Source organism: Plasmodium falciparum, assembly GCF_000002765.6.
Source record: "Plasmodium falciparum 3D7 genome assembly, chromosome: 9".
Taxonomy (NCBI): domain Eukaryota; phylum Apicomplexa; class Aconoidasida; order Haemosporida; family Plasmodiidae; genus Plasmodium; species Plasmodium falciparum.
Genome location: NC_004330.2, coordinates 505001 through 529000, shown reverse-complemented (window position 1 = coordinate 529000; position 24000 = coordinate 505001). Strand labels below are relative to the sequence as shown.

Genomic DNA, 24000 nt, shown 5'->3' with positions numbered 1-24000 from the left:
ATCTTATATTATATTATCATTTTGTTATATATTAAATAGTTAGCATTATTTAATATATATATATATATATATATATATGTTCACATAACCTTTAAGAATAAATTAAAAAAAATTAACAAAAGGTTTTTTTTTTTTCTTCAAGAAATTAAAAAAAAAAAATAAATAAATAATAATAAATAAAAAAAATAGGAAAAAATAAATTTATATAAAAATATATATAATTATATACAATATGTAACACATTTATTTTTTTATACAATACTTCAAAAAAAAAAAAAAAAAAAAAATTATGATATGAACATATTTATATATATATATATAAACTTAGCACATTTTATAAAATGAACCCTGAACTTTTAAGAATTTTTCATTCAAAATTATTATATTTTTATAATTAACAAATAGCTTCTTATTAAATACACGAAAAAGGAAGAATATAAAAATATCTACTCATTACACATAAATAGGTATCTTTATTATTTATATTGATGATATAATATATCTTTGTTTATTTTGAAAGTTTTTATTATACAAATACTTTTTTTCTTTTTTTTTTTTTTTTTTTTTTTTTTTTTTGCTACTGTTAAAAATAACGTATACACATGTGTGGTTTTTCAAGTTATATTATGTTGAAAGTATCACAAGATAAAAAAAAAAAGAAAATAAATATATATAACATAATCATATATTTCGTTATGTAATTTATATTCACTATGTCATATTGTATATAAAGCAAAATAAGCTTTGAAAAATTAATATATATATATATATATATATATTTATATATATGTATATATAATTTTTTGTTCTCTTTTTTCCTGTTTTTTTTTTTTTTTTTCCCTTTTCCCCTTAAACTGTATATATCTTATAATTAAGGCATAATTTTTTTTTTTTTTTTTTTTTTTTTTTTTTGTAACATTATCACGTTGGCATATGTACATGTGTGTGTCTATATTATGTTATAAATTTAAGCGAGTTAATTTTTGTTTTATTTCTTTTGTTTTATTTTATAAAATATACTAATGGCTTATAAAAAATCTTCTAGCTTAACTATAGAAAAAAGATATGACAATTTAAAAACCTTTTCAAAAAACGTCATAGATATATTTTACGAATTAAAAGATCTCGTGAAAGTTCACGAAATTTTAATTTATAAAGAAAAATTAGAAACAAATGAAAAGGGTAAATATAAAAAACACCAAGATGAACTTATAAAATTAAAGAAAGGTATATATATAGGGAAAAAAAGAAAAAAAAAAAAATTAAAATATAATGTAATGTAATAAATATATATACCTAAATTTATACATATATATATATATATATATATATATATACATTAATTATTTCCTATAAAAATATTTTTTACTAGAGCTTGATTTTATACAAAAAGAAAACAACAAAATAAATGATAAATTAAAATATTATAAAACAATTAATGAATTAATCGACACACAAATAAATGACGTGTCAGAAAATATAGAAAACGTCAAATTAAATATAAATCAAGAAGAACAAAAGTAATATATAATTTAAAATATTTTCTCCTTTTTTCAAAATGTACATAATATAATATATATATATATATATTAAATCTATATATTTTTATGTATATCATATTGAACCCTTTAAGGAGAGACGACATGAAAAATATTATAAATGATCTAAAAAATGTACGATCAATAAATAAATGAATATATATATATATATATATGTCATTATTATCATTTTAATATATATTTTTATTTTTTCATTATCCTCTTTCTTTTTTTTTCAAATATTATTTTTAAATTAAGAAATATTACAAAAGCCTCATGGCAAAGCAAACTATGGATGATAATTGCTTGGGGCTGACAAAAAAAATCAATGACTGTTCAGAGGAAAATAAAGAAGTAATTATATAGACAATAAGAATATATATATATATATATATTTATATATATATTTATACATCAATATTATACGATATCAATTTTTTTTTTTTTTTTTAAATAGATAAAGAATTTAATTAAAGACTTAGAAGACAAAGTCGAATTCGTTTCTTCTTTAAAAAATGAATAAAGCTGATTTTACAAAAATAAAATAAATACATACAGGTATATATATATATATATATATATATATATATATATATCAAAGTTACAGGTTATTAAAATTTTTTTTATATGGCACTTTAAGAAATGGATGCCTTAATTTTTTTTTTTTTTTCATTATTTGTTCTTAAATATATATATATATATATATATAACATCATATAACTTATTGACGTTTATATTAATATTAACATATTTATATATATTAGTAAAAGCATTTCATTGTTATTAAAAAAAAAGAATTAAATAAATTGTTTCTATAAGTATAAATTTATAAATATTTGTATTTTTATAAAAGAAGGTAGAAGATAATTTTTATATTATAACCACTGTAAATAGAAAGTGCAAAAATTGTAAATAAAAATATATAAATATAAAAAAAGGGATTTATAACTTTTTCTTTTCTTTTTTTTTTTGAAGCTAAAAATGCATTATTTAATTAATATATATATATATTATGAACACGTATGGATATATATATATATATATATATATATATATATATATATGTATATGTATATATTTTTTTATTTTTTTATTTTATTCTTTTCTAGATATATGATTTTTTTATGAAAAATTAGAATTTCAATTGAAAAAAAAAAAATAAATAATAAAAAAATAATTTCATTTATCTCGTTCATTTTTTTTTTTTTTTTTTTTTTTTTTTTTCTCCTATATTAAAATTATTTTCCTTCAAGATTTATAAATCTCCTGGTTCTTTTTATCACGTTTGTTTTTTATTTATTTATTTAATATAACTTTTAAACATTTAATTAATATTCATCTAATTATTCTTTTTAATTTTGTTAATTTTTATTTACCTTTTGAATAAATGTTGTTTCTTTTATATATATATATTTTTTAAATTATTTTTTTTTATTATGAAAATATGATAAACAGTGGAGAAAAGGAATATATAAGTATCTCAGATTTTTTATATATGAATGTAGAAGGTAATTTATAAAAAAGAAGGAAACATATAATAATCTAATAATATACCTTGATGTAATGTATATGTATTTATAATAGCTAAAATTAGATGTTACTACTATATATAAATATATATATATTTATTTATTTATTAATTTTTGTAGATCTGAAAGATGATGAAGAAATAAAACAAAAAGATTTTTCTTATAGAAAATACGTCTGTTCACTCGAATTAGGAGACAAGAAATTAGATTGTGGTATCCACCCAGAAAAGAGATTATCAATAATTGATTGTGAAGAAAGGAAATATATAAATGATGAATTATCGTATGATGATATAATTTTTATTATAGACCATTTGTTATTAAACTTAGTAAAATTACTTAAAGGAAATCATCCTTTTTTAACCGTCCTAAGTTGTTATTATTTGCATGATTCAAAAGTTATTAATTGTAAAGACAATGGTTATTTTTTAGAAGAGGTATTTATGAAATGGCTAGCTGCCTTTTCTTATGATAAAATATATATGGATATTTTTAAAAATGATAATAAAGAATTTATAAAATATATTGAAAAACATGATGATCAAAAAAAAAATTTTAATAAAAATAAAGTTGCAGATAATAAAAAGGATAGTAATCAGGACAATAATATGGAAAAAAAAAAAAAAGAAGAAGAAGAAGAAAAAGAAATAGAAATAGAAAAAAAAAGTGATACAATTAATATAAAGTATAAAAATAATAATATACATAATGATAATATATGTGAAGAGAATACATATAAAAATATTTGTGAAGAGGATTATGTAGAAAATAAAATGTTTTTATTCTTTCAATTATTTCTAATCTTTTATTCCTCTTCATCTGAACTAATCGATTATGTTATAACCCAAAATAATTTTGTACACAGAGATGACTATAAATGTGGTTTAGTAAATTTAAATGATTGCTTATTATATCATTGTAGAAATAGAAGAGCATATATCTTAAAAAATTTATTTATAATAAAAAGATGTTTTACAAAATTTTTTACCCAATATGAAGAAAATAAAAAGAAAAATAAAGATATATTTTATATTTTAAAAAGAATAAAATTTATTATATATTTCACCTCTCTCTTAAATCAACTAATATTTGATATGTGTGAAAGTAATAAAGATTCGATAAAAGAAAATTGTAAACAAATATTAAATTGTATAAATAGTATAGATAATGATATGAATTGTAATATAAATGAAAAGGGTGCTGTAAAAAATAAAATGTTCAAGATGATACAAGAAGAAGAAGAAGAAGAAAAAGAAAAAAAAAAAAAAAAAAAATTATATTTTAATAAATATTTTTTAATGTATAAAATGACACATGTTAGTAAACATGTAACAAAGTTAACCATATCTGAGGGATATTTATTTTATAAAAATATAATAACTGATATTCAATATATTGCTGATTATATTAAATTAATTAATATGAAATCATCATTTTTTGATATAAAAAATATTTTACATTATTTAAAATTCTATTCAAAAAGTTGTAATATATTAATTAAATGTATATTCAAATGTTGTCTTACTCAAATAATACAAGTGGAAAAAAAGGAATTTGCTAAATTTGAAAAGGAATATATATTAACACAACAAAGTAAAGCATCAAAGCACTTAAATAATAATAAAAAAAATGTAGAAAGTGGAAAAAATAATTCTTGTCCTATTATAGCAAACAAATTTAATACTAAAAACGAGAAAAGAGAAGATCTAGAAAGTGATAAACAAAAACAAAATATATATGATGATGTGGAAATATTTGAAAGTGATGATGAGACACAAAAAAATATAAAAAATAAGAAGAATAAGGAATTAAAATGTTTTGTGAGTTCTTTTGAAAGTGAATTAAAGGATTATTATTCTATTTTTTTTGATTTATATCAAAATCATGATATAGAAAGTGTCGATTCGAATGAGTTGTTAAACAAAAAATTATTAGATAACGTTAAGGAAAATATATTTGTTAATATGTTTTTGTTTCTATTTTACAATGAATCCTTTATAATAATAGAAGAGTTGCTTAAAGAAAATGAACAGTTCTATGTAAAAAATATTATATTTAATGATTTAATATATTTCGGATTTTCTGCTAATTTGTTAATGTTATTTAATAATTTTGCTTATACACCTGATACATTATTTTATTTTGTAGAAAATGAATTAAAAATAGATACAGGATATAACTATGATAAGAATATTGAACATAATGATATACTGAAAAATATTTTTTGTGAAAAGGAAATGAATAAATTCGTTCAATTATTACGTTTAAATTTTGGCTATCTAGTAAATTACATGGAAAAAGAAAGTTCAATTGTGGAAATATTTGACGAGTTAGAAAATTTTATAAAACAATATGATATAATTAAGTGGGAGGAAATAAATGGAAATATAAACGAGAATCAATTAAATGCACATATGAGTAAAGATAAATTAAAAGGACATCTTATAAATAAAGATAAATTAAGCGATTATGACAGTGGTGATGATTATGATTATAATAGTAGACATTTTTATAATAATATAAAGAATAATACTATTATTTCTAGCTCATTTTGTTATCGAGAATTTTTTAAGAATGAAGATGAATATAAAAATTTTATTAATATTACACAAAAAAGAATGAAATTTACAATTCTTTGTAAAGTTTTTAATTTATTTTCTCAATATCTTGAAATAGTTATCAAAAAGATCTTTAAATATTCATTTTTATTGCCTGAAAGGGAATATTCCAAATTGTCAAATTTTCATGTTGATATGCGTATTTTATATACGTTGATGAAAATATTAACATATAACTTTAAAATATATAATATGGACAAAGAAATTGAAAGTATAGAAAATTATTATACTAGTATATTACAAACGATATTAATAGATTATAATTGTTTAGGTTTATATATAAATTTATTATCAGACCAAGAATATTCTTTTACATATTATGTGATGTCTATTTGTTATAAAGAATTATCTTATATATTACAACATGGTTATAATAATATAAATAATACAGAAGATATAAATAAAAATAAATATTCTTTATATTATTTTATATTATATTTATACTCAGATTTTCTTATGACATACTTTATTTATCTTTCTTATACGAATAAGGATTCAAATAAATTAGAAGAAGATTCTTTTTATTTGAAACATAAAGGCTGGAGTTTTAGTTATCCACATTATTGTAAAATGGATTTATATAGCTTTCAACTTAATAAATCTTTACTTATATCACTTTTTCTTACCAAATATTTAAAAATTAATATGTCCCGTTCATCTTGTTTATCCCATAATAATAATGATGATTTTCATATAGGCCTTAAAAAAAAAATTAAAAATATAAATGAAATCAAAGAAAGTTATCAAAATTATAAAATGCTTATCAATAAATATTCAAATTTAATTATGAGTAAAAATTCCGTACCTTACAAAATTCGTCTATTCGAAAAATCAGATAATAATTTTGATATGCAAAATTATTTTAAACAATACATAAATGAAATTGATAAATACTTAAAAATTATTAAACATAAATATGACAGCTATTCATTTATAAATATATATATAAATGCATTGAAGGCAAATATAAATTCTTCTTACAAAAAAATACCTCCATTTTGTTTTGAAAATATTTCTATCTTTTTAAATCCGGACTATGAAGTCGTAAGGAATCATCCTTTCTTTTTAAGTTTGCAAGAAAAAATTAAAAAATGAAATTATAATTAAAAGGAGGAAAATATTATACGACGTATATATTAATGGAAGTACCACTGTGTAGATATGTATATGTATAAATATATAGATATATGTGCATAATTTTGCAAAATATGGAATTACACAATTTGTCTTTTTATTTATAAGATTTATGTAAGTTATTAAATATATAGCTAATTTATTTTTATAATTATAGCTAGCTGATTTTTTTTTTTTTTTTTTTCATTTTTCTTTATAATTATTTTTTATTTTTTTAAATAGCTAGTTTGTTCATATACATATTTCAAAGATAATATAAAAACATATTTGATTCATTTTATAAAGTTTGTAAATATTTTGTTATTATAAGTGATGTTTTTTTTTTTTTTTCTTTTTTCTTTCTTTTGTTATTTTAATAAATACTTGATATTTTATAATATTTATATATATCTTAATAAAATGTTTAATTTGTTTCCTCAAATGTTTGTTAATCGCTTTGAATGCTGAGTAAAAGTTATAAAACAGGAACAAAAAAAAAGGAAAAAAAAAAAATTGAGGAGGGCAAATATCCATCAAAAAGGAAAAAAGATAAAACATTAGATATAATAATAAAAATAAATAAATAAATAAATATATATATATATATATATATATTTTTGTTGTATTATATGAAAAAAGCAGTTACTTATTTAATAATATAATCTAAAAATGTTCATTCATTTTTAAATGTATCAAAATTTAGAATTTCATTATCACTTAATGACAAAATAACATTATTCATGTCAGTTATTTTTCTGTCGTCCGATGAATACGTTCGTGAATAATTTTTATCCAAGTTTAAATATTCATTTTTTAATTTCTCAATGCTTTTTGATAAAATTTTAAATTCTTTATATAACATTGGAATACTTTTCTTTATTTCATTTAACCTCATATTATCATGAGTAGATAATATTTTTTTATCATCATTTATTGTTTGGCATATTTTCAATTTATTATTTAATTTTCTTAACTGTTTTAGTCGATTATTTTTCTCTAATTTCTTATATACTTTGAACATGTAGAAATAAGAAGGTAAATTCCGGAAGTACTTTAATTTCAATTCAATAAGCAAGAAATAAAATTCGGAAAGTGCAACTTTTCGATTTAATAGGTCATCACTAAAGAAAGAGAATAGTTTTTCCTTTTCTTCTTTTGAAACTATATAAAAAAAAAAAAAAAAAAAAAAAAAAATGACACATTAAAATAAATAAGGGAAAAAATGATCAAAATATATATATATATATATATATATATGTATATATTAACATTTTATCATTACTGTAATTTTTTTGGTTATTCTTTTTTGTTTCCTTATCGTGTCCTATGAAAAACTCATTAATATAATTATTATGATTAATTTCATTATTTTGCATACATTCAAAATTATATGATGAAAAATCATTTATGTTATTATTAGGATATATATTATTATCATTCTTGGATGTATAATTTTTAGAAGAAATGAAATCATTTTGTTGGTATTTTTTATTTTCGTTAAATTTTTCTTTCCTCTCAAGAGACCATTGAATTATATTATTAAAATTATGTTGTTGATCAAATGACTCAAATATTTTTTGTTTCTCATCAATAGTATGTATTAAATTACTTATATTTATAGTAATTTTAAATAAAAACTCAAAAAAGGTATCTGAAACACATGTAAGAGAAATATTTTTTAAAAAAATATCGAATAGTTCTTTATAAATTTCTGTTGCAAACATTCGGTATTCTTTCTTTATACCTCCATATAAAGGAATGTTATGAGAATTACTTAAATAAAAACAAACATTATTTTTGGTTTCATTTTTTATATTTTCAGTTATTAGATTTATGTTGTTATCATTGTGTGATTTTTTTTGTTGAATAATATTATTTTTATCTAAGTCAGAGGAACATGTTACATATGATTGAGTATTTTGATTTTGACACATATTATTAATATCATTTTTATTTTCATTTATATTTTCTTGTAGTGGCATATAGTTATTTTTTTTTTTGATATTATTATGCTTATAACTGTTTGATAAATTTTTAAAAAGTCTTGTGAAAGGGTATGTAATATTTTTTATATATTTATTATGATTTATTTTAATTTTATTATTTTTTTTATTTTTGGGTACTTTTCCACATTGAACAGGAAGCATGATACATATTTGTTTACACAATTTATCATAAAAAATGATAGGCTCTCGTTTTCTTTTCTTTTCCATAATATCGCCTAAGAGCTTTGCACACGTTCCAAGTACGGGTAGATGATAACATGCTTTCGATCTTCTTATATTATCAAGACATTCAAAAAATAAACAGAATAATAGTTTGATAAAAAATAAAAGGTTAAGAATAAACAAAGTGAATAAAATAATGAAATTAATTAATTTGCTTAAATTCATAGATAACAAAATGGATGTACAAATAATCGTTGAAACCCAAATATATAAACTAAGATTTTCTAATTTATTTAAAGTAAAATAATTTCTTTTATCAAATGGTTGAAATATAAAATGAAGACATAAGGAAAATATAGCAACGAATGTTACTAGTAATAATTGAGAAGCATTACTTTCATCTGATGGAAATATAATAACTGTCATAATAAAAAGAACACATATTTTTCTTGAAAAAACAATTATTTCCCAATACCATTTATTTGGTACATACCCATTATGTAAAAATCCATATCTTATTCTTACGTTTTCATTAAATAAATTATGTCTATTTATATATAATATATAAAATGAAAAAAGTGGTATTCCTAAAGACCATATGATTGTTCCTGTTAATCCTAAAAAGAAAAATTTTGAGTAATCTTCTTTAAAACTACATTGAACACTGCTAGCTCTTCTTAATATATATTTTCCCAAATATTTTGTATATTTTATATATGAACAATCAAATAATTGAAACATACGTAAAGATGTTTTTGCATGTATGATAAATAAGAATGTCACATATACTGGTATCATATCTTCAAAAAATATCCATATTTTATCCATTGTTTTATAATTATCTAAATGTATATATCTTAATATCATTATAATCCTTTGTCTTGAATAAGACTTTTTCAATGAACTAGCTAAAAAATGTATGTTCTCAATTTCTGCTATCCTTAATAAATCTAATTTATTAGCAATTTGTTTTTTTTGGACACACTGATATATTTTCAATATAATAAATAAAATAATAGTTAAAGTTATTATTAAAAAAATAGGAATAAAAAAAAACAGTACACTTGAATAGAAGAAAGAATTAGAATAATTCAAATTAAAATAATATCTTAACAAGCAGTCTACACTTACAATTTTTTTATTTTCACCCATATGTAAGAATTTTTCCATTTTGTTATAAAAATGAATAAATGATATAGGAACTGATACATTACTATCTTCTAAAACTTTAATAAATAACATGCTAGATATATAATTAACTCCAATCTTTATTACAATCGAATGTATGGATCGTCTATAAAATCCTGATGTGATATTTAAATAGGAAATAATAATTATAATAAAACAAAATATTATATAAATGAGAAATAACAGTATCATATTAGTTATATTATTAGGACATTTTACACATAATGATGTCATAAAACTATTAGTATATCCCTTTGCACATTCAATACATAAATAATTATTCATAGACTTATGACATTTATTTTTTTCTAAGCATGCTCCTTTTATAGGACATTTAATAAATTTCCATTCACTAACATCTACTACATCTATAACACTCTTATCTAAATAATAATTTTTATTCGAGTGTGGTTTTATATGATCCTTTTCTGTGATAAGTATATTTTCCATATTAAATTTCATACGTTGCATTACATTTTTGTTTAAACCTCCTTTACATAAAGCACCTTCTAGACATTCTAAACAATATCCTTTACTATAAAAAAAGCCTCCTTTACAAAAACAGTGGGTAGGATAAATCGAACCTTCTAAACTGGTAGATTTAGGTGGACAATGTAAGCAAAATGTATCATCTCCAACATAATTTTTAAATGTTCCTGTTTTACAAGGTTCACAGATTTTTATAGAATTATTTATATCTTTTGATTTCAAATAATAACCCTTCTTACATTTGCAATCATCAAATGTATATGAAGAATCAACACCTAAAGGTATTACTGTATTTTTCCCACATGTCACAAAATTTTGATATTTCACATAAATTAAATTTTCATTATCCTTATGAAAAAAACTTTTCAAAATCGTATTTAAATTGTTGTTGTTTTGGATGGGTTCTTTATATAAGGAGTTCAGATCCAATATATTTGAAATATTTATATTATTTCCATATTTTTTTTTGAGAAATGGAATTGTATCAACTTGGCTATTCAAAAGGTTGTAAGGGGGATAAATAATATTATTATGATGTTTCAGTTTGTTATTGACAATGGGATTTACAAAAATATTGTTATCATTATTATAATGATTAATACTATTATATATATTATATATATTATTATTATGTATATTATTATTATTATTATTATTATTATTATTATTAATATTAACATTTTGACTATAATCGTACAATGTCAAATTCATTAAAATCATTTTATACATATCATTGTTCTTAGATACATAAATATTTTTTATCTCTTGAAGTGCCGTTTCATATAAGGATTGGCTTATTATATATATGTTCTCTCCTGTGCAATATAATTTACTAAAAGAACAAGGCTTACACATCTGTTCATGTAAATAATAACCAGGATTACATAAACAAAAAAAGATGTGCGAATTGTTTACACTTTCAATAGTTCTAGAATTTAATGGACACGCTTCACAAGGATCATTAGATATAGTTCCTTTATATGTCATAGGAGGACATCTAATACATAATACATTTTTACGTTTTTTCTTTTTATAAATAGCATTCTTATTTTGTATATTACGTAAAAGAATTAAATTCCTATTATTATAAGATTTATTTATATAATTGATTTTATTTTTATAGTTATAATAATTATTTGATAAAAATGAATAAAACATTTTGTTCGTTTTCTTGTTATCATATTTAATAATATTATTATTTAATAAGGATTGATTATTATCGATGTGTATATATTTTGTATATCCAAAATTACATTGACAATTGTTTGATATATACATACCTTTTTTTATACTTGAGGAATTTTTAGGACATTTGATAGGTTTTTTTATATTATTTTTTGAGCTTATTTTTGGACAATAAAAACCTATGGGACATTCTTCACATTGTTGTTTCTTGACATTATAGAAATATCCTTTATTACACAAACATTCATTTATAGTTTTTGCGCCCACATTTAAGGTAATACTATTCACAGGGCATGGAGTACCTAAATCATTAGAAATAGAATCTTTATAAAAATTTAATGGAACTAATTTACAATGGTCATTTATATTATATGATTCTTGATAATTTTTTATATATCCTTCTATACATAAACAATCTTTAAAAGTACCATTTTGTGTATATGGTTTTTTAGTAACAGAATTGTTTGGACAGATAACTGCATCTCCTGAATATTTGTCTAAATCTTTTTGTAATAAATCTCCTACACAGAAATGGTTTGGTAAACATGTAGAACATGTTTTGTTGATATTTTTATAATATCCACTATGACAGGTATTACAATCGTTTAAGGAAGTGGAACCATATTTTTTATTTGTTGATTGGTTTGGGCATTTTTTACAAGGTTGAAAAGATATAGTATCTTTATAATAACCTATATCACATTCCATACATATATGTTTTGGATTAATATCTTTGAATTTATCAGCATATGTATTATGGAAAAGTTTATAATAATGTTCATCTCTTGTTCCGGTTTTATTAATGTTTAATATATTTATTGGTTCATATCCTTTTTTACAGAAGCAACCATGTAGAGAATCAAAATTAATTCTTTTTTCTGGTTGAAGTGTTTCATTATGTATAGGACATTTTTGTATACCTATCACGTTTCCCGGACAATAAAAATGTAATAAGCATTCTTTACAAAATTCTATTCCTCTATAATCATAAGTAACATAAAACCCTGGTTTACAGAAACAAGTACTTTCTATAATATTTTTTGCACCTATAACTGACGTAGTAAAATTACCTGTACAAGCATTACCATCACATAATTTATTCGATATAGTATTTTTATACATTCCTCTGGTACATGGAGAGCAAATAAATTCTTGTGGATCTGATGGGTTTTTTATATATTCATATCCAAAGTTACATAAACAGTCTGTTTTATTACTAGATTTTTCTATTAATGTAGTTTTGTTTTTATCACACTTCATACATTTATTTATAAAATCTACATTCGTTTTAATAATATTAATATTATTATAATAACCTTGGGGACAAGGAAAACAATCGTTAAAAATATAATAATAACCATTATCACAGACAATTTTAAAATTAAGTTTATAATTATATATATGAAATAATCCATACATAACAATTTCTAAATGAACATTTAAATTTTTTATAGTATTAAATTTAAATGATAAAACTCCAGTCGTTTTATCTATATGAATAAATTGATCATTTAATTGTTTATCATAATCTAGAGTGAAATATTTTATTTGACGTTTATCACCTTCAATAACTGGATTTAATACAACCTTTTTATTATATATATATATATCTTTAGCTTTATAGGATATTGAAGTTTTACTTGAATATTCATGAATAAATATACATAAAGATGGTACTTCACCTTCTTTAATAACAAATAAATTAATATAATTATTATAAGAAAATGAATATGTAAAAATAGAATTAATTTTATAATTTGATATATTTTCATTCTTTATATATTTATAATATTTAATTGTATTATTTGAACTATCTGTTGAATATATATGTAATTTATTGGATGATTTAAATGATACATAAATAATAAATTCATCTAATTTATTTATAACTGTAATATTTGTTGAATTATCTAAATTTAATTCATCATCACTTTCAATATATGTATTAATATATTTTATATATATTGTTATATCATTAGACATAAGCAAATTGTATTTTTTTTTCTTATCCTCACCATAGTAATTATTATGATGATAATTACTACTACCTTTTTTAAGTATTCCTTTTTGATGGTAATCTTGCTTATCGATTGTTAACAAATCATGTTTAGGCACAACATTGTTGGATTCTTCATTCAAATTAAATAAAATCTGGAACCATAACATTTTCTGATATTTATATAAAATAAAACATGTTACACTTTTATCACTCAAACATTTAACCTTTAGAGGTATAGACATAATGTAAATATTAAAATTGTTATTTTTGAACTCAATTTCATTTAAATTATTATTTAATATAGTAATTGTATTATTTTTATATAATAATATAAAATATGGTTCCTTGTTAAAATAAAAATTTTCAACACAAGCAACTTTATCATGTTTATATAAAGAGGCAGTTTTTACTAAAATAATATTTATGAAATTATTTGTTATATATATTCTCACATATCCATATATTATATTAAAAATATATAACTTTAGTAATATATTATTATTATGATTTTGTTCTGATTTAATAAAATGTAGAAAGGTAAATCTAGGAGAATTTATATGAAACTTTAATAAAAAAAAAGGAGTTAATGCATTAGATGAAATTAACCAAAAGGATATATAATTATCATTTTCATGAGACCAAACAGATATTATTTTATTCATATTTTCATTATCTAAAAATTCTTCTGTATCACAATATTTTTTTATATAATTATTATATGAATCATTATCTAAATAATGATTATATACATTTGTTGGTTCGCTAAATATTTCAAAATGATGAGCAAATTCATTATATCTTACAAATAATAAATCTGAAAAAAGAACTAACGATAATGATATCGGATTATTGCTGTTATTTGTCCTACTACATAAATATGTAATTTTGTTATCTGTTTTAAAGTACATGGATTTTAGGAAAAAGTAATATATTTCGTTCATGTTAGATAAATTATTTTCTTGATTATTATTATTGTTCATGTTAGATAAAATATTGCCATTATTATTATTATTGTTCATGTTAGATAAAATGTTGCCTTGATTATTATTATTATTGTTCATGTTAGATAAAATGTTGCCTTGATTATTATTATTATTGTTCATGTTAGATAAAATGTTGCCTTGATTATTATTATTATTGTTCATGTTAGATAAAATATTGCCTTGATTATTATTATTATTGTTCATGTTAGATAAAATATTGCCTTGATTATTATTCTTCATATTTGTATTGGTGTTTACATTATTATTTATTATCATTGTATTCGTTTTATTGACATTTCTGTTATACCCCTTTATATAAGCATCATATGGAAATATGAATGAATGCATTTTTAGACGACTTGTATACCTTATAATAAAAACATGAACATATTTTTCTTTTGTGCTCACCCTATCTATAAATTCACAAGTAGTTGATGAAAAGGAAAAAAAATTTATATCTGGACAATTTGAAATATCTTGAATATACAATAAATTTTCATGTGTCTTGTTTCCTTTTTTTAATATATACTTAGTATGTTCAAAATTTTTATTATCATATATTATTTTTCCTGAATAATAATAGTAGGTGAATTTGTTGTATTGGTGTTTAATGCATATTAAATTGGATCCATTTTTTAAATTGTAAAGTTTTTGAAAAGTTGTATTATGACTATGCATAAAATTGTTACTATTATTATTGTTGTTGTTATTATTATTATTATTGTTATTATTATTGTTATTATTAGGAGACCCATTTTGTAACATATGCTTATTTTTAGCAAACTTACTCTTTGAATTTGTTTTTCCATCATTATTTAGATTATCTACATTTTGGTATCCTTTTATAATATTACTAGATTGAGGATTAATAAAAAGTTCATTTTTCCTTAAAATAGATGATAGATCTAGAATAGGATCGAAGTAAGAATATATATAGGAATACTTTTTATTAGGTTCTAGAGGTGGGTGGATTTTTTGAAAATTTTGATTTTTATAATAATTAAATAATATATTCATATTAGTAATCATATGAATATTGTCATTTCCTATTATTCTTAAATGATTACATTCATACGCATAATCCCCTTTAATAATATATATTTCATTTTTTATTATTTCATAATTTATATTAAAGGACAAATTATATTGTCTATTTAAATAAAACACGTTGGTATCTTTATCAGTATATGCCTTTGTTATAAGAAATGAACCTATTTCTACTTTGTAATTATCTGTAGAACATATCACTAAATCATTTGTATAATAATATTTAAAACATGCACATATATATAATTTATAATCATAGTAGGTATTATAAGAAAAATTCTTAAACGAGATAGTTAGTGCAATTTCTCCATTTATATTATGATAAGTATAATTTCTTTTATCATATGTGAATTCATTAATTCGATGATTATTTACAAAATATCTTTGATTACATGGTTTATTATCTAGTTTTATACGAAAATCAGATACATTTTTCATAGTTATATCAAAATGAAAATATTTCTCTCGTGAATATGCTATATTATTAAATATTATATTACTTCTACTTTTACAATATTCTCTTGTAATTATGCCATTATTATCAACATAACAATAAATATATGATAATCCTTCGGGATTCCTACAATAATTATGTAAATATAAATACGGTAATACTTTTTCCATATTTAAGGAATTCCAGTGTAAACATTTTCTTCCAGAAATCGATGTATCTTGACAACCTTTGTAATTGGTTCCATCATCGTATATATGTTCATTACAAGGATTATTAAGTATAAAATTATGATATGCAATATCAAGTATTTCATATTCCTTTAAATTTGTATAAATCTGCCTAAGGAATCCTTTACAAAATATTTTTTCTTTATTATTATTTACACAATAAATTCCTGACAAATTCATATCTAATAAATCATAAGGTATACAATAAATTTTATTTTCATTAAAACGTAATTTTTTATTATAACCACATGTTCTATCTAGCTTATTTTGAAGACTAGAAACTACGCAGGTTACTACTTTTCTGTTGTTTATAAATTCATTGGGGATTATTTTATATCCTGGACCATAAGGATATCCAGAACATAACGATATAACACCACAATTGTTTAAGCAAGATTTTGCTGTCTTAGGTTTCATTTTTGATTTATCATAACATAAACATTTATTTATATATGGAATACATCTACCTAAACCAGGATAACAAAATTGATCTAGAAAAATTTGTAATGTACTAAATAATTGTGATACATTAAAATAAGATCTAGTATAATATAAATTTTTCTGTATATAAGAAAATAAAAAGTTTCTAGATAAATTGACCTTATCAATATTCGCTTTTTTTTTTTTTCTTCTTCTTCTTCTTCTTCTTTTTTTCATTTTTCTAATATTTTTATATTTCAATTTATTTAGTACTCTATTTTTGTTTCTATATAATTCTTTCACAGTGGAAGATTTGTCTAACCTTTTTAAAATCCCTTTATTATAATTACTACTACTAATGTTATTATTATTATTATTATTATTATTATGATTATATGTATTGTCTATATTGTCTAAATTTAAGGAGGATAATGTTTCCCCCCTTTCATTATTTACATAATATCTATTCTCAAAAAAATTTGGCATATGACTATTATTTTCATTTTTGATATTTAAGGTAGCTATGCCATAAATAATTAGGAACATATAAAAAAAAAAAAAAAAAAATTTTAACATTTTCAAAGGAAATGGAGAATCCATTTTTGTAATGTATGCACAACATATGTATAAATATAAATAAATAAATATATATATATATATATATTTTTTAATATGTAACAAATGAACACATTTATGATTTTCATAAATATACAATTTGGTCTTTACATTAAATGAATAAATATGTATATATTTGAATAAAATATATTAGCATATAATTTATTATGTTTGTGTGAACTTTCTTTTTTCAATATATATATATATATATATATATATATATCTTTAAAATAGACGTATAAAGAAAAAATATATTTATACGGTTATAGTTTAAAATAAAATTGAGCCTTTTTTATATATATTTTTTACTATTTGCTTTTCTTTTTTATCTTTTTTTTTTTTTTTTTTTTTTTTGGTATACTGCATGCAACAACAAATTTATAGACAGAAATTTTGTTTTTTAAAAGAACCGACTGCAAAAGTAAAAAAGGTAGAAAATATATATGCACAAAAAGGGTAATATAAAAAAAAAAAAATAAAATAAACATATATGCTTGTTTTATTATATATATATATATATATATGTGTTAAAATATATTTTTATGATGTTGTAATTTTTTGAAGTTAATAGACATATATTTTTCATATGAATAAAATATATATATTATCGTCGAGGGGGATATAATAAAAAAAAAAATAAAAAAACCAACCAAATAAATAAATGAATTGAAGAACAGAAAAAAGGAAAAAGAATTGAGAAAAATGGAAAATGAAGAAAGTAAAAAAAAAAAAAAAAAAAAAACAAACAAACAAATGAAGAAATAAAAATATAAATAAATTGAAGAACAGAAAAAAGAAAAAAAGAATTTTAACATTTTATGATTTTCATATGTTTGTTCTGATCATGATATATAATTGTTTTAAATATAGATATAAATATGGATATGTATATATATTTTTTTAATTCAAATAATTTGCTCCTTGATTTTCTATGTTATGTTGCTGTACTATTTGCTCTTTCTTATTATTATTATTATTATTATTTTTCTGTTGTCCTGAATTCATCAAATTATTAACAAACTCATATGAAAGAGAAGAACATGCTTTTGGATTTTTTAAAATAAGTTCATTGTTATTTTTTGTGATTACAATATTTTTACTACATATATTATAAATTTTTTGAATATTTTGATTTTGATTTTCTAGTGTATTAAAAATTTCTTCAATAAAGAGATAAGCCCTATTTTCTTCGTAAATTAATTTATTAAAAATTTGGATATATTTTTCAATTTCCTTAATATATTCTTTAATATAATTTAAAGTTTCAATAAGAATACCATTTGCCTTTGTTGATCTAAGATGTACAATGTCTTTTATTTTTTGTAATCTGTCATTTATATTATTACATAATTCTTCACACTTGGAAGAACAATTAATATTCATATTATTATAATATTCTTTTTTTTTCTCATCTTTCTTTTCATTCGGTAGTAAATCATTACATAACATTTTTATATTTTCATTAATCAATTTATGATATATTTGATCCGCCATTTTTCATAAATATTACATAATTTTTAAAATATTTTTATTGTTACTTGTATATAAAAAAAAAAAAAAAAATAAAGCGAAAAGAAATATCACGGTATATTGGTCGTAAGGGTGTGGGGGGATTTTATATGGCCACAAATATATATACATATATATATTATTATTATTTCTAATTATATCGTTTATTTATTTTTAAGTACTAAAAATGTGGATATATTAGAGAAGCATTTAATTTATATCTCATTTGGGAGATCAATATCTTCGGTTTTATATTATCATTGTATTTTTCAAAATATATGTTTTTTTTTCTTTTTTTTTTCTTGTCCTTAATTTATACACATACATATATATATATATATATATATTAAAATTAAAATAAAAGAAATTTATAATAATTCATAAATAAAAAGGGAAACAATATATGGAATAACGTTACATAAAATTAAAATATATTAATTTCTTTAAAATAAATTAAAAAAAAAAAAAAAAGAAAAAAAAAAAAGCCTCAATATTACATAATATTTTTAAATATAGCTAATCGATTATATTAGCAAACAAAATGAGAAAAAATTATTTATAAGAAAATTTGAAATATGTATAAAAAAAAAAAGAAATAAAATAATAATAATAAATAAATAAATAAATAAAAATTTAAGTAATTTTCCTATCCTTTCCTTTTTTTTTTTTTTTTTTTTTTTTTTCCCTTCATTTACAAAAAAAGAAGAAAATATTATTAATTTTTAAAGAAAAAAAATATATGCGTAATAAAAATAAAATTCGTCGAAATAATTTACATATATATATATATATATTAATAATACAAGTGTGTATTATATTCATATGTGCGACTCCAAAAAAAGGAAATTTTTATATTTATATTCTTCATTAAATTCAATTCAATTCAATTCTTATTTCATTTTACTTTTTTCTTATTAAAAAATATGTATTTACAGAACATTCAAATCGTAATTTTAATAAAACCTGTATTAATAGAAATGGTTTAATATTTATATTTAAATATAAAGAAATAATAGAGATAAAATAAATAAAAGGAAATATATAAAAAAATACATACATATATATAATATATATATATAATTTCAAACAATTTTTTGAGAAAAAATTTAATATCACAATGATGTATTGTAAATTTTATAAAGGGCCTATGTTTAGAAAACTCAAAAATGAAATGAAATAAATACATAAATATAAAATAAATTAAAATAAAATAAACTTTCTTTAAATAATTTATACATAAAAAAAGGTTACTTTATATCAATTTTTCTTTTTCTTTTTTGTATGCCATTATAATATATATATATATATATATATTATATATACATAAAAACATGCAATATATACACATTATTTTTGTGTTATAATGCTATGTGTATCTATAATATTATATATAAATGTATATAAAATTAATTCTAAGAATATTATATATAGAAAACAAAACAAAACAAAACAAAAAATAAAAAAAATAACAATGTATAAATAAGCACAAAATTTAATTAAAAGAATGAACATTATATGAATATAATAAAAATATTAACAAGAAAATAAACAAAATAAAATATAAAAACACTGTATATAATTAATTAAGTAAAAAGATGACAAATTGAATATAGATATATCGATATAACATATTTTAATAAAATGGATAACATTTTGTCTTATATTTTTTAAAGATATTTAATTATATATTTGTTTTGAAATTTATGTTTATATCTAATAGTTATAATATATACATATATATATATATATATATTTATTATTATTTATTTTTTTTTTTTTTTTTTGTGCCTAAGTCTTACTATCCAGTTCCTCATTATGTTCTGGTTCATCATAACTTTCGAGACTTATTGAGTATAAAAGTTTAGAATCATTTTTTCCTTTCATATATCTTTTAATTTGATCATCTAGCCAAATGTAGAATTCGGCATTATTCATTAAGAATTCTGAATATAAAAGATCATAATTTCTACAGGATTTTATAATATTTTCATACATGTTTTTTACGATTTTCTTTATGAAGAAGGTAACCATTTTAATAGGTGTATATTTAAATTCATTTTCGAAATGTAAAAATAATTCAAGAACTGTTGATTTTCCATTATTCATTGGATATAAGAGGAAACATAAATTAGCTGCTCTTTGTCTGTCTAATTTTGGTACTGGTTCAGGTAAAGTATAATCGAAAAATGTTACTTCTTTGTATGTCTTTCTAAATTTTATTGGTATTTCTTTGACTTTTATAATTTCCCCAAATTTGTTTATATTTATTTTTTCGCACATGTTTTCATAAAATAAAATGTCCTTATTAAATTCTGGTGGGGCTTTGCAGCACAAAATTATGCATCCGAGTTCTTCCAAAGAATTCGCTCCTAAAATAGGATGAAAAAAAAAAAAAAAAATAATAAATAGATAGATAAATAAATAAATAAATATACATAATTATGGTATATATTAAAACGGGTGATGAAACGTCTGTATTTAAATAAAAAACCAAAATAGTGTTCACATAAAAATTAATATATATATATATATATATTTATATATATTTATATTTATTTATTTATGCATAAATATTATCCGTTTTTGTTACCTAAACAATACATGAGTGATTCTTTCTTTCCTATAATTGGATATTCATATAGCTGAGTTATTATAGCACTTGCTCTTGACAAGTTTTTAATTTTTTTTGCTGATGTTAAGAATGGAGCCCAATTAACACTTAATTCTGTTTCATTTAATATAGATAAGATTCGATTAACTTCATATGGTAGTTTTGCTCTTATATGTACAGAAATATTATTATCTTTATCTACTCTATGTGATAAATCAAGATATTTATCATTTTCTTTAATCCACCCTTCACTATTTTGCTTACTTTTTCTGAATTTTTTAAATCTCTTAGAATATTTTTGTATAATTTTAACCATATGACGATTACTATTTTTTCTATTTGCTGAATTATCTGGATTTATACTTTTTTGATTTATTAAAGTTTTATTTCCATTAAGCATATTACAATTACTATATTGTTGATGATAAATTTTATCTACTATCACACTGGATATATCTTCATATTTAATATCTGAATCGTCTGTATTATATTTGCTGTTATTATTTATACCGCTATCTACATTGACACCATCATCCTCATTATTATTATTATTATTATTTAGATTATCACTTTTATGTACATTTTCGATATTTTCTGCTTCATTATTTGATACATTAATATTATTATTATTATTATTACCTAATGTTGGTGTTAAATACATTTTTGAAGAATTCAGACTTTCGTCAATACTATAACATTTAATAGAAGAATTAAATAGTCCACCTAACTCGGAAGGAGCATATGAATGTATAGAATTTTTAGTTTTCATATTATTAATATCCGAATGATTTATAGAATTTGTATTTTCGTTTGAATTAGTAATGCTTTCTGATGTTATGCTATTCACCATATCTACTGAGAAGTAATATGTATAATCATTCAATATAGTATACATATCATTTAAATGAAAAAAATTTAAAAAATGCATAATAATATTAACTTTTAAATTATTAATATTATATTTGATATTTTTATGCATACAATGCATTTCATGATATAATTCTAACTTCTCCACAACTTCTTTATCATTATATTTTTTATAATAGTTTATATAAAATTCTATATATTTTTTAACATGATCAATTAATTTCTGTGCTCTGAATATTTTTTCATCAGAAATATATTCATCAATTTTTTGAGAAAAATTCTTAATTTGAACTAATACGATATTTTTATCAACAATAGAATGATAATTATGAGATTGATTTATATATGTTGTAAATAGGGATGGGGTAGGAGCTTCTAATTGGTTTTTATTACATAATTTATCAACATTTTCGTTATTATTATTATTATTATTATTATTGCCATTCATATTATTATTCATATTATCCTTATTTACATTTGTAGAGTACATTTCAAAAAGGGCATTACTTATTTTTCTTGTTTCTTCATATAAACTTTTTCCTTTCCTTACAATATTTGTTCCCATGTCATATGTATTATTTTCTTGATCATTGAATAATTGAATGGGTTGTGTTGTATATGAAGAAAAATCATTTGTATCGTAATTTAATGTTATATTGTTATTATTTGCTATAGTTACATTTTTATGAATATTAGAATAATCCTTATGAACATTGTTATCAATATTGTCATAACTATCAATTTTTTTTTCATATTCTGTTAAATATTCATTATGACTATCATCTGCAGTAGAACATAACCATCTAGATTTTTTATTAGAAGTTTGTGTATATACATTAATATTTTGTTGTCTATTTTTTTCATATAAAAAGGATTTTTCATTATTATCTATTATAATGTCTTGTGTTTTTATATTATTAGAATTTAATGTTATTTCTGAATTAGCTGTGTCATCGTTCATACTTTCTTTTTTATCTACACAATTAAAATAATTACAAAAATTATCGAATATATGATTCACATCACAATTGTATATATTTTTTTTTGAAACACCTTCATCATATATGGTTGTTTTACTATCATTTTTTAGTTCTTCATCATAACAATATGTTTCATCATAGTTTGTTGCTTCCATTTTTTCATCAGATATATCGTAATATTCTTCATATTTATAATTACAATATCTATTTGTTTTTGGAAGAGTCAGACTATTTTTCTCTATGTAAATTTTTTTTTTAATATTCTTTTTTCCTTTTCTATTCCTTTTGTTATTTTTATTCTTATTTTTCAAATTATTATTATTATTATTATTATTATTACTATTTTTATTTTTATTTTTATTATTATAATAATAATAATAGTAATTATTATTATTATTACTGTTACTATTACTATTACTGTTACTATTATTATTAATATTACTATTACTGTTATTAATAA

At 19.6% G+C, this 24000-nt stretch overlaps 5 protein-coding genes across 6 annotated transcripts in view; 2 read left to right on the top strand and 3 right to left on the bottom strand.

Moving 5' to 3' along the window:
* Window positions 1–1022: 1022 nt before the first annotated feature.
* Window positions 1023–2061, top strand: PF3D7_0911500.1 (conserved Plasmodium protein, unknown function; the record flags this gene model as incomplete). 2 transcript variants are annotated; one of them, XM_002808883.1, is made up of 5 exons in its annotated part: window positions 1023–1227; window positions 1373–1520; window positions 1634–1673; window positions 1797–1892; window positions 1996–2061. In XM_002808883.1, 5 exons carry the CDS (start codon window positions 1023–1025, stop codon window positions 2059–2061), a joined length of 555 nt encoding a protein of 184 aa, XP_002808929.1. The 2 variants fall into 2 exon arrangements, with proteins under 2 accessions (XP_002808929.1, XP_024329015.1); XM_024473196.1 differs by lacking the exons at window positions 1634–1673; window positions 1996–2061 and having other exon boundaries at window positions 1797–1854.
* Window positions 2062–2982: 921 nt separating this feature from the next.
* Window positions 2983–6780, top strand: PF3D7_0911400 (conserved Plasmodium protein, unknown function; the record flags this gene model as incomplete). Its single annotated transcript, XM_001351950.1, has 2 exons — window positions 2983–3046; window positions 3188–6780. The coding sequence occupies 2 exons, from the start codon at window positions 2983–2985 to the stop codon at window positions 6778–6780; spliced, it is 3657 nt and encodes a 1218-aa protein (XP_001351986.1).
* A 691-nt stretch (window positions 6781–7471) lies between these two features.
* PF3D7_0911300 (cysteine repeat modular protein 1) lies at window positions 7472–17534 on the bottom strand (the record flags this gene model as incomplete). Its single annotated transcript, XM_001351949.2, has 2 exons — window positions 7472–7959; window positions 8081–17534. 2 exons carry the CDS (start codon window positions 17532–17534, stop codon window positions 7472–7474), a joined length of 9942 nt encoding a protein of 3313 aa, XP_001351985.2.
* A 939-nt stretch (window positions 17535–18473) lies between these two features.
* On the bottom strand, window positions 18474–19067 carry PF3D7_0911200 (conserved Plasmodium protein, unknown function; the record flags this gene model as incomplete). The annotated part of the gene is made up of 1 exon (XM_001351948.1): window positions 18474–19067. The coding sequence occupies one exon, from the start codon at window positions 19065–19067 to the stop codon at window positions 18474–18476; it is 594 nt and encodes a 197-aa protein (XP_001351984.1).
* Window positions 19068–20870: 1803 nt separating this feature from the next.
* PF3D7_0911100 (conserved protein, unknown function) overlaps window positions 20871–24000 on the bottom strand; it is a gene marked incomplete at both ends in the record, with an annotated part of 3719 nt that continues 589 nt past the window's right edge. The window contains 2 exons of the mRNA XM_001351947.1: window positions 20871–21451; window positions 21673–24000. The exon at window positions 21673–24000 is cut by the window's right edge and continues 589 nt beyond it. Of these exons, the coding sequence (XP_001351983.1) occupies window positions 20871–21451; window positions 21673–24000 (2909 nt within the window). The remainder of the gene's footprint in view (window positions 21452–21672) is intronic.